The sequence below is a fragment of the Muscardinus avellanarius genome (assembly GCF_963383645.1).
Source record: "Muscardinus avellanarius genome assembly, chromosome: 6".
Lineage (NCBI taxonomy): Eukaryota > Metazoa > Chordata > Mammalia > Rodentia > Gliridae > Muscardinus > Muscardinus avellanarius.
This window is the reverse complement of record NC_137791.1, coordinates 99,683,275-99,704,435: the sequence shown is the minus strand read 5'-3', so window position 1 is coordinate 99,704,435 and position 21,161 is coordinate 99,683,275. Positions and strand designations below refer to the sequence as shown.

The window sequence follows — 21,161 nt, the reverse complement described above, 5'->3', positions numbered from 1 at the left end:
ACAGTAACAGAAATAAATGGCAATATTTTTAGATGACAGTCTATAGCAATATCTTCTTGGTAATGGCCTTAATCATCATTGTTGTCTTTGATTTTGTCTGGCCCACAGCATCACGAGGGCCATCAGAGTTATATCATTACAGACACTTCCTCTTTCAGTGCTCCTCACTTGGGGAGCTTAGATATTCTGTATTTAAATAAAATATATTTTGATAATTTGGGTCCATTCTAAAAATGTAAATAGCTCATAATATAGGAAAAACTTACATGTATTTAGTAGCATAGAAGTAATTTAAAAAAGCAATTATTTCAATACAGGTCAAAAGTTAAATTATGGTGGCAACATTTTTGATGATTAATAGTGTAGTGGCAAAGATTGCAAACCATCATGGGCTACCTGAAATTTAATCATTTCACTCATTTTTTTAATTGTTTGATCTTGGATAAGTTAGTTGAACTTTCTGTATCTTAATATCTTCATCTATAAAACAGAACTAATTATACTATCCATACCTCTTGAAGTATCATGAGAAGTAGATATATCACATATCAAAATAGCATATAAGCCTATACAAATACTAACTGAAGTTATTGAAATAGTTTTTTAATTAAAGCAATAACATCTTTTTACTAATATAAGTATATATTGTATTGGGGATTGAATCCAGGAACATTCTATCCCAAAGCTACAGCCACAACCCTATATTAATTTTTATTTTGGAACAGGGTCTCACTAAATTGCTAAGGTTGACCACAAACCTGAAATCCTTCTCTCAAGTACTAGGGTTACAGGTGTGTGCCACCATGCCCAGCACAAATCATATATTTATTTGAGTAAAATTATACCTAAAAGATTGGACACAGGTGTGGTGATGCACTCTTGTAATTGCATTATTTGAGAGGCTGAGATAGGAGGATCCTTTGTTTTGAGGCGAGCCTCAGCCATATAGTGAGACTCCCAGAAACCTAGCAAGGCTCTACTTTAAAATAATAAAATATTACTAGAGATGTAGCTTTGAGGTAGGTAGAGCATCCCTGGGCTCAATTCTCAGTAAAACACACAGGCACAGACACACAGAAACACACACACACACACACACACACACACACACGCACACGCACACACACACACACACACACTACTGGAATTAGTAATTTGAGAAATTTCAAATTAGCATAAATATAAGAAAATAATTAAATATGGCTGGGGGTGGTGACATACGCTTGTCTTCCTGCGCTTGGGAGGTAGAGACAGGAGGATCACACAGGTTCGAAGCCAGCCCTGCTGACTTAAGAGACCTTGTTTCAAAAAATAAAAATATAAAAATAGGTCTGGGAGTGTAGCCCAGACGTAGAAGGGTTCCATCCCCAGTACCACCAAAAAAAAAAAAAAGAAAAGAAAAGAAAATAATAAATCTGTATTTAAGATTATACTATATAAGATTATATTAGATTATATAATAATTATAGCATAACAATTACAATGTAAAATAAAAAAGTTAAATGATATTTTATCCTCAAAAGTTACATATTGCATAATATGAAGGATAAAATAGGAAGCAAATCAAGATGGTGGCTTAGTAAGATCCTTATCTTTCTCTCAGATGCACCAAGTTGAACAGCTATACAATCTCCAGACTACCTTCGCAGAAGCTAAGGAAACAGGGGAGAGACTTTTAGTACAATAAAATAGTGTCTGCTTTTAGTACAATAAAATGAAAAGACACTTTTTTCTAAGAATATATTAAATCCATAGAGAATAAATTCATATGCAGAAAAGTAAAGTGATATTTTTCCCATTATCACATATTAAAATACTACTTAAGTTAATTAGAATATTTAATAGTATCAAAGTGATATAAGATTTTTAAACCTTAATAAATTCATACTGTATTTAATCTAAAAAGTAAAGTCTGAAAGTTTAATAAAGACTGTAGAAATTTACTTAAAGGTAATACTGATGAGATTGACTTACCAAAATCTATCCCCTATGAATAATAAGTTATGATAAGACACATTTTAGAATATGACAATCAGAAAACATAATCAATTAAAAATGCAAATTGCACCGGTACATACAAGTAAGGACATAAGTATTGTTAATTGTCCTTAAGATAGACTACAGTAATTTATCCTCTTCTCAAAGTGCATGAAATTCTATTTTTTCACAGCCCCTAGGATATGTTGTGCTAAGCCTTTTTAAAACAGTAAACGAATAAAAAGGTGCTTCATTATTTGAAAATATTATATACAGTTAATTTCTACCAATGTTAAAAAGGTTTAATATATTTGTTGATGACCTAATTTTTCTTTTGTGAATTTACTTAAAATTATTAAAATTAAATAAATTTTACTTCTGTTAAAATTACTTGCAAAATTACAGGTCCATACCTGTAATCCCACTACTTAAGAGGCTGAGACAAAAGAATTGCAGGTTCAAGGCCAACCTTAGCAATTTATCAAAACCTTGTTTCATTATAAAAATTAAAATTCGGCTGAAGGTGTAACTCAAGGATAGAACACTCTTGGGTTCAATCCCTACTAGTACCATAATATATACATATATGTAATGTAGATCACATATATTACATATTTGCATAGCCATGTGTGGTGACACACACCTGTAATCCCAATACTTGGGCAGCTGAGGCAGAAGGATGGGGCAGGTTCAAGATTAGCCTCAGCAACTTAGTGATCCTTTTTAAAAAATAAAAATAAATATAAAGGGCTGGATTGTAGATTGGAGTTAGAATGCTTCCAAGTTTGATTCCCAATATCAATCAATTAATAGAGTTCTGCCTAAAAAGAAGGCTGTGTGGGTCCAGTGTGTAGCTTATCTTATTCCTCTTCTTCCAAGTTATCCCCATGAAGTTACTGTTGTGTTAACACATTAAAACTTCTTTGTTCTACATGCCATACAAGTTGCTATATTTTTAATAAAGACTGAGTGGCCATCAAAAATAAATACAAAGAAAGGAAAGAAAAAATAACTTATTTGCAATTTTTTGGTTATATTTACTTCTCTTACAGATTTGGATGGATATTTTAAAATATAAATTAAATATATATGTCTCCAGTTTGTCATTTAGTTTTATTCAAGTTCCATAAACTATTTCAGTCTCAAGATATATTCCTAGTAGTAGAAATTTTGAGTCAAAGAGTATGTGCATCTTTGACTTCACCAGGTATGTTCAAAGTGCTTTAGATAAATTCATATGCCTACCTGAAAATATGAGTTTTTAGCCCATACTATAGTAAATTTCACATCTAATGGTACATTAGAAATGTTGTCTCATTTCTTTAAGTTACAGTGTATATATTTTATGGTAACTCTTTGACTTCTTATCTTTTTTATTTAGTTGTAGGAGGGTTTTCTTTGGTTTCTAAATTCTACATACTAATCTTTTGTGGTCAAATTTACTGAAAGCATACTTTCCCTTTGGGTAGCTTGACTTTTCAAAGTATCTTTTGATTTATTTATATTTTTATTTGATGCATTGTAATTTTACATCATATTGGAGTATAGAGTGTCAGAAAAATATATGCACACCGCTCTTGGTGCCCTCCCCAATAGATCTCATCCCCTTCCCTCAGGCTCCCTGTGCATGTCTTTGAGATTGGAGTTGGCAATTTTATATTTATTTGAACTGCTATATTAGTTATGACTTCCTCCCCCTTCCTCCCTTCTCTTATCCCCTCAGTTATTCCTTTAGAGTCTCTGCTCATCTATCTGATGTTGCTCTTACATCTAAATATCTCTCTAGTTTCCACAGATAAGAGAAATTATACATCGACTCATTCTTTTGAAACTGGCTATACTTGCTTAGTATAATATTCTCAAGTTCCTCCTGCAAATAGCGTGATTTTGTTCTTTATGATCGAGTAAACTTCCATCGTGTTTATATAGCAAAGTTTTGTGATTCATTCATCTGCTGATGGACACCTAGGCTGGTTTCAGAAGTTGACTACTATAAATTGTGCTGCTGTAAGAAGGCACAGCACCAACCCTCCAACATGTAGGTGGAGGTAGAAACTTCTTCACTAAGACCACCAAAGCTCAGGAAATTTAAACAAGAACTAATAAATGGGATAGCATTAAATTAGAAAACTACTGCACAGCAAAAGAAAACCTCAAGAGTGCACAGAATGGAAGAAGGTAATCACCACCTGTGCGATCCTTTTGTCTCTGCCTCCCAAGCGCGGGCATTACAAGAGTGTGCCATCACGCCCGGCAATTTTGATTTTTTAAAATCTGTGTTTCTTGGTAACTTCACCTTTACTTCAAACAATTATTTATCTTCTCTTTTTCATTTGACATATGTTTTAAAAATTTTTTATTGGTGCATTGTAGTCACACATCTTCATGAAGTACAAGATGGTAGAGGCATACATCTACACATCACTCATTTAGCCCTTCTCCAGTTCCCACCCACTCCTCCTTCCCTCCTTTTCATGTTTGGCTTAGTGATTGATTTGATACCATAATTTCCATCTTTTCCCCTCCCATCACCTCCAGTTAGGCTTCCTTTTTTTCTCATCTATAGTTTCTCCTCCTTCCTCTAGAGTTCTTCCTATGACTTCCTCTAGAGTTCTTCCTCCCTAGCTTCTACATATTAAGAAGAGCATTCAGTTTCTTACTTTTTGTGACTGACTAATCTCATAGCACATATCTTAGCATAAATAAGAACAAAATTACATCATTTACAGATAAATGGGTGGAACTGAAGATGGAAAAATTTTGATTCATTTGATTATATTTTTACACCAAATTGTTCTTTACAATATTGAGTGTTCCTAGCCACACGTATTGGTACATTTCCCACTTATCTAGTTCTTATTTTATGTCATTAGATAATGGTTTGTGAGTTTTCTACAAAAAAATTTTGCATCTTTATTTTTGCAGGGTTTTTTTTTGTGTGTGTGGTACTGGAATTGAATCCAGGGGGCATTGTACCTCTGAGCTACAACATAAACCCTATTTTTAAATTTTATTTTCAAACAGGGTCTCACTAATTTGCGGAGGGCTTCACTAAGTAGCCGAGGATGGCTGGGAACCCGAGATGCCCTGTGTTAGCCTCCAAAGTACTAGGATTACAAGCATGTGCAATCATGCAGTTTTTTTCTTCAGTTATAATAATAAAGCATTTTTCCTACTGTATTTCCTTCATGGTAACAGAAATATTAAGACTAAATATGAGAAATTTTTTAACTTAGATACTTGAATAGAGCCTGACAGACACTGTAATCCCAGTACTTGGGAGACTGAGACAGGAAGATCACAGGTTCAAAGACATTTAGCAAATTAGCAAGACCCTGCTTCAAAATAAGAAATAATAAATAAAAAGAGCTAAGGGTATGTCTCAGAGGTAGAACACCCCTGGGTTCAGTTTCTAGTAAAACACACACACACACACACACACACACACACACACACACACATACACACAAACACACCCCAGATGCTAATATTTTGGGTCTCTTTTTTTCCAAGAGCCACCAGCAGAAAATAGGAGTAAGAATTATCTATGACCTTCAGGGTTAGTTTTTTATTTTCAAGTGGCAATTGACATGAGCAGTGAAGGGGGTAAGATCTTAAGTGGATTGATGTAGGGAAGAAAAAAGCCAACTTCAACAGGGAGAGAAATTTGGCTTTTTAATACCATAAAAAATCCCCAGTGAATGTGGATTTGATTTTTAAAAATCAATTATTTACTCATTAATTTTTATATTTTATATTAATTTATTTGCCAATTAGTTCTAAGACAGCTTAATATTCAGTGCAATATATCTGCTTTTAAATTAGTAAAGTGTGAAAAAGGGAAATTAAATTTAGAACTGTAAAGTATCATGGGAATAATGTAATATATTGAAATGCAGGTCATTAACATCTTGCATCATGATTAAAGTTGAAAAGTTGAGAATATATATATATATATATATATATATATATATATATATGATACAAACATCCACTGTGGCCAAGGCAAATAGGAAGATTAAAGAATTTTAAGATTTCTATTGCCATTACTTTACAATAAAAGGGCTCAGGAAATAAGACAATATTCAGAGTACTAAGTTCTGGGAAAACTTTTCTTGCACAGTTCCTCATACATAAGATATTGATACGCAGTGGGCTTCATCCCCAAAAGCATCCCAATAACAAACATGATAATGAATATCTTATAACTTCTTATAGTGTCCTTTCATCTACGCAGATAGTATAATTTCAAAGCATAACTCTATAGAGTTTGCCTAGCTGCAGCATGCTAAACAAGAAAATTCAAGTAAACAAAGTCACAGATTGTCTTTCTTAATTCAAGGATAAAATCTTGACTATTTAACAGACCCTGCTAATAAAATGCCAGTTGTTATTCAAAAAAAGAAATGTTGGAGTTTATAACCAACAAGAAAGCATATATCCCAATAAGTGCTATAGGCAAGTTAAATGAACAAACACAGTGAACACCAAATCAAAAACTACTTTTATGAACTGAATTTGGGCAGCAAGGCTGACAATTTGCAGCCTCCATAGATGTACTAAATGACATATTCTAGATTGGAAAGGGACCTTTTATCTTGTTTTGTTCACTGTTGTATCACCAGCTCTTAGCACAGTGTCTGGCACATAGTTGATGTTCAATAGATATTTGAGGAAAAAAGGAATGACCCAATGAATGAAGTAAACTCCCATGTAGTTGATTTTCTAATGTTGGTTTTGCAGAGTTGTGCAACATAGAGCAAATCTATGTTTCAGCAGGGAATTGAAATAATAAATCCTCTTTTACTCATTAAAGGCAGATACATATGAATTAAGAAGTAGTTGACATCCTCTGATGACAACTCAGGAAGCTAATTAAGAATATGCTTCCTCAGAAGAAATTGTCCCAGTGTTTAAGCTTGTTGAGGAGCTCAAATAGAAAATGAAATTAATGTTCCTATAGAATGTTAAAGTCAACACATATTTTAAGGCACCTTCCACATGTTCCTTACTTCTGAACCTTTCAACTATCTTATGTCTCCATTAGTCTAAACACAACCTGACTTTTGTTCTTTTTGTCTGGGGTGTGGTACCAACCAATTTTCCTTCTCTGTGTTTTCCCTGTATGGCTCCTGTCCATGGGGCCCATACTTGATAGCATAGAGAGTAATTAGGTATATGTATTCCATGTTGAAATGTAGACTCCAACATTTGTGAGCCATTTGGTATTAAACTACTAGTTCAATTACCATAATTTAGTCTCAATATCCTCGTCTATAGAATATGAATAAAAATAAGTGTACCACATTTGATGAGATAGCCTATGTACCTAAGAACTGCTACATAGCCAGCAAATAAGTTTTGATTGTTTTTCTTATAATTATCCTACCAAAATGTTTTGCCTAAAACCTAAACTGACCTGACCACCCACACTTCAATTTTCAGTGATTTACAGAGCCTAAATGCAGAGCATGTAACTCTCCTTATAATGGTATCAATTTCCCTTTTTGCCAGAATTGCTGGCCATTCCTTCACTCTCCCCTCCCTTCATAATCGGGCTTCTCATTTTTATGTTCAGTTATTTAAGTATGGCCATGTTTTCTCAAGTCTCTAGGATTTGACACGTACTGTTCCTTCTTTCTGGAATGCCCTCCCTTCCCGCTCTAGCAAAAAGCTTCCTTTTCCTTCAATTTTTCTCCTGTAAAACCATCTCTACCTCTCCCTGGCAGAATTAACATGTCCCTTCTGACTGCTTAGTCCATCTAGATATGTAATGAATCTACTCACATTTATATCTGTCTTCCCCACTTAGTTTGTGAATTTCCCCATGTCAGGAACCCTCTTTAAGCCAGCTCGAAGTCTTAGAATACACAGAACACAGATTTAATATGTTATTTAACAAAGGAACTCATGACTAGCCCAGAGTCTTCTGCTACCCAACATGTGCTCAGCGACATTTGCCAACTGCATTTACTGTTTTTAATTTAATTCAAACAAGGCTTGCTCCTTCAGAACCCCAAACTCCTGGCTAGCAAGCATCAGACCAGCTGGGTACTTCAAGGATCTTGTTCATGCTCTTCAATATGAGCTAATACTCTGGCAATTTAAGAGACTTCCTTTACTAGAAACTACAAGCGAAGCGTGGCTTGCTGAGGATGACCCTTAAAAAATGGTTCCCTTGCCTAGAGCTGCTGCCTCGGGTCTTTTATTCCTTCACCTCTGGCTCTGGGAGAAAGGGAGAGAAAGAAAGTAGTGAGTTAAAAAGATGCCCTCCCCCATCCTCCTCCCACAGGAAAGGATTTCACCAAGCCAGGCATCTAAATTGCCTCACAAGGGGCCCTGATTTTTAAACTCCTCAAAATACGTCGTGAATTTCCTCTGGCTGCATTCTGCTCGGTCTCTCCCTGCCCACTCCCTGTCTACCCACCCTCCACCACCTCTTTCAAGAGCCATCAGAGAACCGGCTGGCTCCCAACTCCTCATTCTAGGACCTCCCAGGCTGACAACGAAAGATGCAAATCACCTGCAGCCTGGCCAGATCACTGAAAGCCTAATAAAAACCAGTCGGTTGAAAGGCAGCACGCAGAGGGCTTTAACAGCCCCCAGGGCACGAGGAAAACTCCCCAGAGACTTGCACGTAAGACCCCCTGCGTGGATACTGCAGGTTGTCTCGGACTACCCAAAGCACGCGCAACACCCCAAACAGGAACTTTAAAGGGACTGAAATCTGTTGCCTGTTCCACTAGGAATACTGTTTGCAAGGCACAAGGTGTCTTTTGGTAGTGAGCACCCTCTGCGCATGCGCAGGTCCATTCGGGAATTACTGCCCAGCCGCCGACTAAGTTGCATTCCTTGAATCTTCGCAGAAAAAGACAATTCTTTAATCAGAGTTAGTAATGTGGACAGTACAAAATCGAGAGAGTTTGGGGCTTCTTTCTTTCCCTGTCATGATTGCCATGGTCTGTTGTGCACACAGGTGAGCCGCCTTTGTTGAAATCTCTCTGTCTCTCTTTTTCTTGGTGGTTTTCTTTTCCCATGCCTGCCGGATCATATATCTTGTTATTTGGGGATAGGTGTGCCTGTATCTTTTTTTTTAAATGTCTGCTCGCAGTTTGTGCTCATTTTGAATACGGTCCCTACTTCTTCCCTCCAGCGCCAATGAACCCAGCAATATGTCATACGTGAAAGAGACAGTGGACAGATTGCTCAAAGGATATGACATTCGCTTGCGGCCGGACTTTGGAGGTAACGCTTCATCTTTTTCAACCTGTAACCCATTCCTAGTTCACCTTTTTCTGTCAAAGATAAGTGCCAAAAAATATGCCATTTTCGTGAGCGTGCACTACGCCCTGCACACACACACACACACACACACACACACACACACACACACACACACGGCTCAGGTAGATGAACCCCCAGGCTGAACCGACCCCCCCACCCGACACACCCTCTGCATAGTCACTGCATCACGCGTGTCCGCACCTGTTTTCCCAGGCTGTCCCCTGCCAGGGGGTTGGGGGTAGGGAGGGAGCGGTTCAGATGTTGTAAGGGCTGGGAAGCCCACCGCCCCCCTGGAGAATCTGTCCTTAATGTGGTGCCCCCTCCCCGGCAGGGCCCCCGGTGGACGTCGGCATGAGGATCGATGTCGCCAGCATAGACATGGTATCCGAAGTGAACATGGTGAGTGAGTGTCCTCTCCGGGCCCGGGCCCGGCTTACGCAGATGCGAAATGGACCGGTCCCCGCGTCCTCTGCGGTCCACGGGGGTCACCTGGCCCGGCCCGGCCCCTCCGCGCGCGGCCCCCTCCCCGGCACGCACACCTGGGCGCCCCGCGGGGCGCATTTTCGACACACGCGGGCTCTGCGGTGTTCCGGAGGAAACGTGCTCCGCACTATTTTGGGAAGGACCGTGACTGTTGCGCGGGCCGACTGCCTGGGGCGGAGTCTGAGCTTGACTTTCGCCGGGTTTCCCGGCGTGTGCGGATGCGCAGGGCACCACCTGCCGGCGGCCGGGCGGCCTGCAGCAGGGTCGTGGGAATGGGGGGTCTGCAGCCCCGACCTCGCCCCGCGCAGCCACGGTGCGCGCCGCCCGGGCTTCGGGGTCCTCCTCTCTCCTCCAGGCTCCAGCGCCGAGTGGCCCGAGCAACAGGCTAAGAGGCAGTCCATGCTTGCCAGCACAAGTGCCCAAACCCACTTTGGGGGGCACTCGTATCGCTCCCATGTGAGGGTTGAGGGATTTGTCTTCCTGCATTGTGCAAATCTGAAATAAAATGGATCGAGTTATAGTGCTTGGGTTTACTCTAGAAATGTAAGCGCACTTGTGCAAAACAACCTATGATTAAAGGGATTGTGGAGAGAGAGAGAGAGAGAGAGAGAGAGAGAGAGAGAGAGAGAGAGAGAGAGAGAGAGAGATTCTGTGGGGTGACAATAACAACGCAATTCTTCCATTTCAAAGGGGGCGGCATCTTCACTTCTTTTCCCCTTTCTTTTCTGAAGCAGTTGCAAAATGGATAATCATAGCTGCCCCTTTCATTGTTGGCTGTTTCCATCCTCTGGGTAGCAGTTTTCTGGTTGGTGGAGTTCAGGTGGAAATGCCTGTTGCTTTTCTAGAATTCACTACCCAGAGAACAGTTAGATATATGTGAGCAAGATGCCATTTTTATTTTACTGGGGAAAAAAACATATTTATTGTAGGAGCAGAAATTTAGATGTCCTAAATAATATAGGGACTAAAACCTATTAGGATTTTTCCTCTCTATAGGTATAAAGACTATTGAGTTGTCTTTAATTTCATTCCTAATGTCAATTTAATCGAATATACAAACGTTTAATATTTTTCTTTTCTTTATTTAGGTTGTGTCAGTAATAAATAATTTATAACCTATTGAAGAGGTTTAGAGTAAAAAGCCTCACTATATTAATGTATTTTATAGTTGTGACTGCCCCTGGTTTAAATAGCTTATTTAAAATCCTTTTAAAAGACGTCTTTGTTTGAAATGATATTTTAAAATGTCCTTGCTTATTGAACTGGAAAAGGAAACCCGATTTTTAAAACTTATTGCACACAAGTGAATATTTTTTGACTTGGCAAAGTTTTTTTTTTTTAGCAGACTAAATTATTCAATTCTTTTTACATATGTGCATAAACCACAAAATAAGTCAAAGCACACTATTTACAACTACTTTGGGAATGTAATAATTATGTGCACATATATAAAACTGAACAAATTAGACAATTACTTAGTTTAATAAGTCCTTTTATGGACATAAATGGCAATAGGTTCCTTACACTCATTTGGGTACCTATGAAGCATCCAAGTAGATAATTTATAAGAAAGAAAATTTTTAGAAAGCTCAAAAGACAAATGGTAATTCGGCCAACAGTTTACTATATATGGTACTATGCTTTTCAGAATTTCTAAAAATATGTAATTCTATTGGTGGGGATGGAGGTATGGCTCAGTGGTAAAGTACTTGCCTGGCATGTACAAGGCTCTTGGTTTGCTCTCCAGCACCTCAAACATAACTAACTAGCTAACTAACTCGATAAATAAATTCTGCTCTATATTTACAAGCACCTATTTAAAAAAAAAAACTGAATTGAACAGGTAAGTTTCTGACAGTCAAAGCAATCACCACCACTAAAAGCTCTGTATCATCATTTCTTCAACTGAATTCATAGTTAAGCTCAGAAAACATATTGAATGTAACTGAAGTAGCACTGGACATTTCCTCCTAAGAATTGAAGAATACAGTATGTTTACTCAGTGCACAATGATATTGCACTTGTTTTTTTTTAATTACTCAACAGATAATCTTTTGAAAATATACTTTACTAAAATACCCACTGCCCTTTAACAATACAGAGAGAGACATGATAGGAAAATAGAAACCTCTGGAAGTTGGGATAATAACCCTTGATTTGCTTATTCTTCCTTGTTTACCCTTTTAATGAAAGCTACCAACAAAAACCAAGGTTTATTTTACTCTCTCATCTATGACAAATAATTGAAATAAATAGTTTGAAAATAGCTACAAAAATGAAAATAAAGAGGGATTTTAAGAAAAGGATTGAGAGCTTTATATTAATACGACCTAGATGATTAGCTCCCCAGAGCTAAGTAAGACAATTATCTATAACTAACGCGCTTTGATTTTTAGGCAATGTATGTATGTTTGAAATTCTATGGAAAATGAGATTCATTGCTTTTAATGAAGCATGTTTCAGTACCCTGATAATCTGTGGTTAATAGGAAATTTTCAGCAATATTAAGGAAAAATAAGAGTAGATAAGAATATAATAAAATAAGTTTTTAAAAGAAAATATAAGTTAAATTCATTACTGAAACATTGGCTTGTTTTTGTTCATTATCCTTATTATCTATTCCATGGCTGAGAAAATGACATAATAATTATGCATTAAACTAATGATTTGAGAACTAGGTTACATTATTTTTTGCTCTTTTCCTGTGGTACTCTTGTTAAAACATAATTCCAGGTTGTTTATAGCATTCCCTGTTTTAAAGACTAATATCATATCAATAGTACTTTCTCTTTCTGATTTATGTCCTTCAGGATATAAATTATTTTTCCCCAACATTAAGAAAAAGGAAAGGAGCCTTAGTAGTCAGGAATCTCTACAATCAGGAATCCTAAACATGTTACTGAAACAACCTCTAACCCAATTGATGAGTAAATTTTTTATATTTTCTGTATCAATTTAAAAGGAAACTAAATGAAAAAATAACAATTACCTTAAAATAATAATTGATTCTGAGTAGTAAACACAAAACTTCTGCAGTTTCCCATGTATTGTATATTAAATTCTTCAAACCTTCTCTTAACAATTTCTGACCAAGCAGTATACCACATACACACACACACATGCGTGCATGCACACGCACACACACACACACACTCAGAGGACTGATTAGAGATGAATAGGAAGTGGGATGAGCAAAAGGAGACAGGAGCTCCCAGAAATTGTCCTTAAAGTAACCACTAACTATAAGGTCAACAAAACAGGGACAATAGTAGGCAAGTTTCTTTTGGTAGTAGCTTGGGAAAACATGATACTGACTCCATGCAAACAAGTAGTTGAAATCTTGTACTTCAAATCCCAGGAAGTAACTGTTTCTTCTTAGTCAAGAGCCAGATCCTGATCATCAAGTGGGAGTTCCAACCATCCAGCTCTCTCTTCCTGGTCTAGAGATAGACTGGTCCAAGTCAATACCCATAGAAGACTACATGTATCAATTTCTGGTACAAACCAGGACTCAGTCCAGACCATTTCCAATAAGAGAGCTGCATTTATTGTTTTATTTTTTTTCTTCAACCACGGATAGATGTAACAGTGCATCTCTTATAGGCATTACAATTAATAATAATGACATAAGCTAAAACAAGCCAATTTTATAAATGAGACCTAAAAGAAAAACAAATGTAATTTACCAGGCATCAGTTTAAACCCCACCATTGTTTGTTATTTAATACTTGATTCCATAGGTTTTTTGAGGTTTTTGGTACACATTAGAGTTGTGTTTCCATCACTGTGGTAACTCAAAATAGTAATAGCTTGTCAGAATCCTGTCCTGTGCCCCCATTTCTCTATATCAGTAGGTTTCAGTCTTTAAGGTGGACCCAAATCACTCTGGGATGTTGTTTAAATGCAAATTCTGAATCAGGTTTGGGCTGGGGTCCAGCATTCTGCATTTCTCTGGGTGATGCCTACTGCCGGCATGTGGATAGATCACTGAGTGTCAAGGTTGTGTTACATTATTGTTTTAAGATCTAGCTTTATTAAGAAATGAACTTTCTATATATTTTAAATTTCTTTAGAAATGGTGTTATGCCAAGGTTCTAATTTAAGTCTGAGGTTAATTTCCAGATAGTGAAACAGGTGGCTGTTTTCAAAAGGGAAAATTAGTCCAATCATTAATGATAAGCAACAAAGAGCCTAGATGTAAGGAATTGAGTTAAACTAATAAGCAGTTTTCCTGTGTCAATACTCACAAATCAGCCCACATTAAAGGATAGCTATGGAAATATCACCAAGCACAGTAACTCCAATAATGCCATCCTTTTGCTTTGCAGACACCAATGACTTTTCTTCTTCAGAATTGAGAACATTGGAACTCTTTCTCCTACTGAGAAGCCTAACAGTACTTTGTACAATAACCTAACTGTACTCTTGCTTTTGTTAGTAAATTCTCTTGGGTTATAGTAGAATCTCCTTTGCAAACAGAGTAAATAGGTCAGCACCATTTAAAGGTATGAATAGATATAAGTGGTTCAATAAAGATATAAATATGCTTGTCTCATATGAGTAGGTGCTGGGTAAATATATTATTTGTCTTTCCCTTTGTCTTTCTGTTTGGGAATAGCAAATATATTTTAAACTATAAAATGCATTCTAGGAAGCTTACATAGATTTTTTTTTTAAAAGAATGAGTTTACATTTGAAAGCCTTTGATTTTAGGATTATCAGCCCAGAATGGGTATTAAAAATGTGTAATACAATGAAAATAAGTAGAAACATTTATTGAACATTTACTATGTGTGAAGTATGATTTTCAAGTGTTTTATATTAATAGCTTATGTAATCTTTGATGCAATGCTATGCAGTTCTTACCCTCATTACCTACTAAAAAAGGAGGGCTGAGAGAGGAGGACCCTTAGGTTGAGAGAGATAAAATAACTTGCTCAGAAGTTACAAGTCAGTGAATGGCTGAGTCAAATTTGAAACCAGGCATCTGTCTCCAGGGGCTGCATCCTAACTGCCAGAATAGTAAAAAATTAAATGTGCTCGGTATTTGGCTTTGGAACTTTGAATGAAGAATTTGATTTCTCTAGCCCTCAGAATTTCTCTTCTTCAAAAGGATGTGAATTATATGATTGCTAAACCCCTTTCCAGTTCAATATTCTATAATAAAAATTTGGACCTTTAAAAATAGTGATGTGTACATGTATGTACACACAAGTTTTTTTTTTACCCCAATATGATGTATGAATATAATGCACCAATAAAAAATTAAAAAATAAATAAATAGATAAAAATAGATGATCCAAACCAAGAATCTTCCTCTTTATGCTATCCCTCTGTTAGAGACTGTCTTCTTTGATCTTCTTCTCCTGTTAGGTCAATCAATCTACAAACATTTATTGAGTTCCCACTGAGTGCACATTATGGCACTCTCCCGGGGACACTGTAGTAATGATTGTGTGGGATCTGAGGCCTCTTGAATCATCACTTTGATTGGTCATCGCTTCATCCTCCAAATTTTTTTTTTTTTTTTTTTTACTGTCTTAAAACATTTGCAAAAACAGCAACAAGAAAGGTTGGATCAATGGTCTTCAAAATGAGACTTGACTGATGCTTAATTTATTTTGCTTTAAACATTAGAGCTTGTCAGGCGTGGTGGCCCACGCTTGTAATCCCCGCGCTTGGGAGGCAGAGATAGGAGGATTGCGCTGGTTCAAAGCCAGCCGCGCTGGCTTAAGAGACCCTGTTTCCAACTAAAAAGTATAAAATAGGTCTGGGAGTGTACTCCGGAGGTAGAAGGGCTTCCAGGAACCCCAGTACCACCAAAAGTAAACAAACAAACAAACAAACAAAACAAACAAGCAAACATTAGAGCCAAGACCAAATTGGTAGTATTTCTATGGGGTTATCAGTTGTATTTATTTGGAAAAATTTCTCATCTACTATCAAACTAACACATTTTTCAGCACTTATGAAAGAGAGGAGGAAACTTATTTTTCAATATTTGGATATCCCAAAGGATTTATCTAATTTGAAAAGAAAATCCAGGGTTTGTCTCAGGTGAATATCAGAATGATTCTCTAAGTTTTTGAGGCTCTTTGTTTTGGCAGTCTCCCAAATACTTGATAACACCCTGAAAACCCTTTGATATGAAGGAACTATTAAATTTTTTTTAAAAAGATCAATAATTTCAAAAGAAAAAAAAATGGCTATTTAGTTTCTAATTGGTTTAGATTTCTGTTAGGAGCTCAAATAAATTGGTATATGTTTATATTTGACTAAATGTTAGTGATAGTTTTCCTATAAACTCTGAGAGTACTGAGTTTTATTTTTCCTAACACCAGGATTGAGTTTCTGTATTTTAGAACTCTTCTATTTTTAAGAGATTATACATTTCATGAAGTTCTTTGACTTTTGTCTATTGAAAAGGAGGGCAGGTAATCATAGTATTTGGCAGTTTATTACGCGACATTTGGCAGATGTGTTTACGAAAGTTTAACAGAAAAAAGGTTAGTCATATGACAAAGTAAAAATTATTTTTTTGTCTTGTCTGTAGTGAGTTTGGTGGCTTCATTTTAGAATCCTATGTGTCCATTGCTGCTCTTCTGCTTAGTGAACTAATGCATCTCCCCTGCTCCTTACATCGCCAGTAAAACCTACTATCATATTTTAAAGTTAAGATTAAAGGGCAAATTTTAAAGAGAATTCATTCAAGTTCTCTAGTGAGTAAAACAAGTGGCCCCTGTCCTTGTAGAGTCTAGAATTTATTATTATTATTATTATTATTATTATTATTATTATTATTTGGTGGTACTGGGGTTCCTGGAAAAAACCCTTCTAGTATTGGAGTGGGAAGAGTTTTCTTTTTGGGAGATTTTGAAATATCAGTAACTATCTTGGCCTTGGAGCATTTTGGCTAATACCTATTTACTGAATACTTAATCTTTTATCAGGTACTGAACTAATAGGGATAGGAATAAAACTAGGACAATTTCTATAACTTCAAAGACTTTGCAGTGTAGAGGAGAATGCACAATTAACAGTTATTCTAAAACAATGTGGTAGGTGTTATGATAGAGAAATGCATATAGGATCTTATTGGAGCACTAAGAAGGAGGTTCTAAAGCATGATAAAGAATCTGTACCTGAAATGAATCTGTGTGTGTGTGTGTGTGTGTGTGTGTGTGTGTGTGTGTGTGTGTGACTAGAGATTGAATCCAGGGGCATTCCATCTCTGAGCTACACTCTTGGCCCATCCCTATTTCAATTATTGTTTTGAAACAGGGTCTCACTAGGTGGCTGAGGTTGTCCTTGAACCTGTGACTCCTGTTTCAGTTTCTCAGGTACTATGACTACAGGTGTTGGCCACCGTGCCCAGCTCTGAAATGAATCTTAAAGAATAATAGCTGGCAACTGTGGATAGGCTGCAAATGAGAGGGACTTTCTGAGCAAAAAGGAAAGATGTATGCATAGACAGGCACAACTGAAAACAGCCTAGAGTGTTCTTGGAACTACAGGAAATTCAGTATTATGAGAACTTACAAGGCACATGGAGTGTTGTCAAGAGACCAGATTGAGTGCTAAATACAAAGTCTATGAAAATGCTAGTGAGTGCTCTCAGTTGTGTAAAAGGAAGCCTCACAGTCACCTCTTCTGGAAGAATATAAAAGAAACAAGTAACAAGCAACAGGTCTTAGGTATTGGAAGTGGAACAAGGATGAGGCATGTACTCTCAAGAGATAGTTACTGGTCTCTATAAGTTCCTTTGAAATCTTGGTTTAACATTTGTATTCATGTTATACATTTTCATTTTTAAAGGACACAGAGAGAGAGAATATGATTCTGAGATATGTATACTAAAGAAATAGATTTTAATCTTTATCCTGAGATGAAAAAGCATGGTCAAAGGGTTAAACGGGCACTGTGTTTTACATTTCAGATAGATGATCTTCCTAGTTATGGGGAGAGTGAAGTAGAGAAGGCTTAAACTGAGGGCAGTGTTTCTAGCTAAGAGGGTGTATCACAACAGAGGAGAAATGCCTAAAGTAGTGCAGTTGCTTAGGAATGGAAAGTAAGAAAAGTGCTGTCCAAATAAACACAAACCAGAGGGACTGAGAGACTGGATGAGTGGCAGAGGTAAGGGAAGTGATCCCTGTGAGGCTCCATCTTGAGAGACTGGTATATGGGGCACTATTTACCCAAGGAGAAAACTCAAGGAAAGGAGGACTGGATCATCGCCTTTGGGCTGAATGGATATATTTTCAGAATGAGAAAAAATTAAGAGTATATTGTTATAAGGTACTTGTGAATGTTTTGAGATAAAATATTAGAAACTGAAATCATCCTGATACAGAGTTGTTCCTTGACGAATCCTCTAATGCACGAATAAGGCTTAGAGAGAACTGCAGACCCATACATGTATGCCTAAATAGATCTAATAGATCTATTAGAGATACAGAGAAAGGGTACTGGGCAAAACCAGAAAATGTAATGCTGCTTTAATTATCCTTAGCAATGTATTACTTTCTAGGAGAACCTAGGCCCTGATAAGATTTGGAACAAACTTTTGAAATTCTTCCAGAGAAGTGGTCTTTGTATTCTGTTTTAGTTGGGTTTATAAATCCTCATAGGTAGGAGAGAAAGACATGTGGGGAGCCCACTTACCCAGCCTCCGCTCTCCTCTCCACTACACCTCTAAAGAGATTCAGAGTCCTCCTGGAACATTGTGCTTCCATGTGAAATTGCATGAAAGCAGTGTGAATTCTTGTAGAAAGAGCATTGGGTGATGAAATGAGACTGGCTATAAGAGGCAGCGCAAGTGAGGCCGACAGCAGGCCCTGAGAAATGAAGCTTACCTGCCAGGAAATTAAAAAGTGACTCCCAGGAGCTTTGCTGAAGAACGGAAACATTTGAATGGCCTGTTGGGTATGATTTTAAACAAGAATCTGACAGCTCTGTCCCCTATGAGATGGTCTTCCTGGAAAAAGAAAATGTATGTACGCCAAGGCTTATTCATAGATTGTATGTATTATTTAGTTAAAAAAAAAGAGGACAGAGAAACAGTTGAGAAATAGATTCAAATAGAACAAAGTTTATGGATAGCTGTTAGCATCCACTATTCTGTCCTTACCTCTATGGAAAAAAAAGATTATGAGAGTGTTCGGGTGGAGGCCCTTCAGAGGCAGCAAGAAAAATTAAAGGTTGGATGCCTCGTCTTGTTGCTGAATAGATTAATCAGGGAAGTTGCTAGCAGCAAATCCCACTTGAATGAGAGTTTATTTAGGATACTTCCTGAAAGCAGGGGACAGATTTGTTAAAGCTCAGGGCTCCTGCCTACTCTAACCCTCAGTGACTCATGGGGAGATTTTTTTCTTATGATTTATTATTTTCAAGGGAACAGTACACAATTCTCTAGTCAAGAAAATCAGCATTGTGGTTTCCATGGAGACAGTTCATTTGCAATCCTACCTGTGCCTAGAACATTTTCTCATGTCACTGGCCATTGTTTCTCTCTCCCACATTTGTAACCCCTCTCCCACTCAAAAGCATCTAGAGCTACTTCTAATCTTACAGGAAATCATAGGTCTTCTATGGAGTCTTTTCTATAGCCACACGAGAAAAAAAATCTACTGGAAAAAACATAGCTGGGGCGTATGAACCAATAAAGACACCTGAAAGACAAAAAAAAAAAAAAAGACACCTCAACACAATTTAAGCATCATCTGTATAAGGTTCTTATTAACCCTACCTTTTCCCCCTCTACCATGTATGATCCAGGAAAATTAAGATTATATTCTTTACATAATCTAGATAGATTCTAGTGTATTATAGAGAATTAATTTATTAGAAATCTAATAGACTTTTTCTAGTCATAAAACTTGTTAGTAATAATATATATTATATATATAAAAAGAATATATATATATATATATATATATATATATATATATATATTATTTTGTGGTACTGGGGGTGGAACCCTGGGGCTTTTCTTCCTCTGGGCTATACTTCCAGACCTATTTTATACTTTATTTGGAAACGGGGTCTCGCTAAGTTGTTGAGAGCCTCTCTGAGTAGCTTGTGCGATCCTCCTGTCTCAGCCTCCCAAGTGCGGGGATTACGAGCGTGTGGCACCAAGCCCGAGTTAGCATTTATATTTTAATTTAAAAATTAATAGTTTATCCATCAGGTCTACCTCATGAGTTCATCTGTAATTTTCTATTATGTTGACCATGGATCTTGAGCTGTTTCCATAGAAACAGCCTCATCACATGGTACTACCAGAATAACAGACACAGAATCCGTTCATGACAAATATCAATATATGTCTCCTCTCTCTCTCTCTCTCTCTCTCTCTATATATATATATATATATATATATATATATATATATACTTTTCATCTACTTTAAAAATAATCATTGCTTTTCATTTTTTAATCTCATCTTCCTGGCACCTAAACCATCAATATTTTTAGAAATATTTAAGAAATTATTAAAAAATACTTTGATGGATGACTACTAAGTCAGTGGCATTTAAAAAGAAAAGAAACCTCAAACATAAAAGTGGTACATGGAAAGGGCTCCTCAGTAAGCCAAACATAAGGAGGGAGGCAGGAAGGAAAAGGGTGGGAATCAGGGAAGGACTAAATGAGTAATGTGTGCATGTATGCCTCTGCTATCTTGTACCATTAAGATGTATGGCAATGCCGGGCATGGTGGCGCACGCTTGTAATCCCCTCACTTGGGAGGTGCAGACAGGAGGATCATGCAGGTTTGAAGCCAGCCTTGCTGGCTTAAGAGACCCTGTTTCCAAATAAGAAAAAGTCTAAAAATAGGTCTGGGAGCATAGCCTGGAGGTAGAAGAGTTTCCAGGAACCCTAGTACCACATATATATATATATATATGACAATAGTGCACCAATATAAAATTTTAAAAATAACCAAGACTTTATTAGGCAGAAAATATATAAAGCCAGAAATTGTGTAATTCACAAGTATGTATTATTTAATATATACATACATAATACCCATATATTTCTACTTACGTAGTCATTTTTGCTATAATTATATCCTTCTGTTCATGCTGTATTTGCTTTAAAATGTCATTTTTTAAATCCTTCACATCCACAGTTATTTGTTGTTAACAGTAAATGTGTTGAATCAACTACCACATTAAGTGATGATGACAGATTCTTACTCACCACCTATCCGTACACACACACACACACACACACACACACACGAGAGTATAGTTTCAGTTCAAAACAACTTCTCAGTTGAGGCTGGTGAGCAGAGAGAAAGAGGACTTAGAAGGGTTAAAGCTGGTCAAGTGAAAACTTCTAGCTTGATGTGGTGAGAAGTGATCTTTAGATGTTCTGAGGTTGGGAATGAGAAAGTGGGGACAGAATATAAAATTTGG

General features: G+C 36.9%; 1 protein-coding gene across 1 annotated transcript in view; it reads left to right on the top strand.

Annotated features, from left to right (window-relative positions):
* Nucleotides 1-8,873: 8,873 nt before the first annotated feature.
* The window catches only part of GABRB1 (gamma-aminobutyric acid type A receptor subunit beta1), a gene marked incomplete at both ends in the record, with an annotated part of 422,118 nt that continues 409,830 nt past the window's right edge, over nt 8,874-21,161 (top strand). Inside the window, 3 exons of the mRNA XM_080697393.1 lie at nt 8,874-8,953; nt 9,131-9,222; nt 9,593-9,660. Of these exons, the coding sequence (XP_080553519.1) occupies nt 8,874-8,953; nt 9,131-9,222; nt 9,593-9,660 (240 nt within the window). The remainder of the gene's footprint in view (nt 8,954-9,130; nt 9,223-9,592; nt 9,661-21,161) is intronic.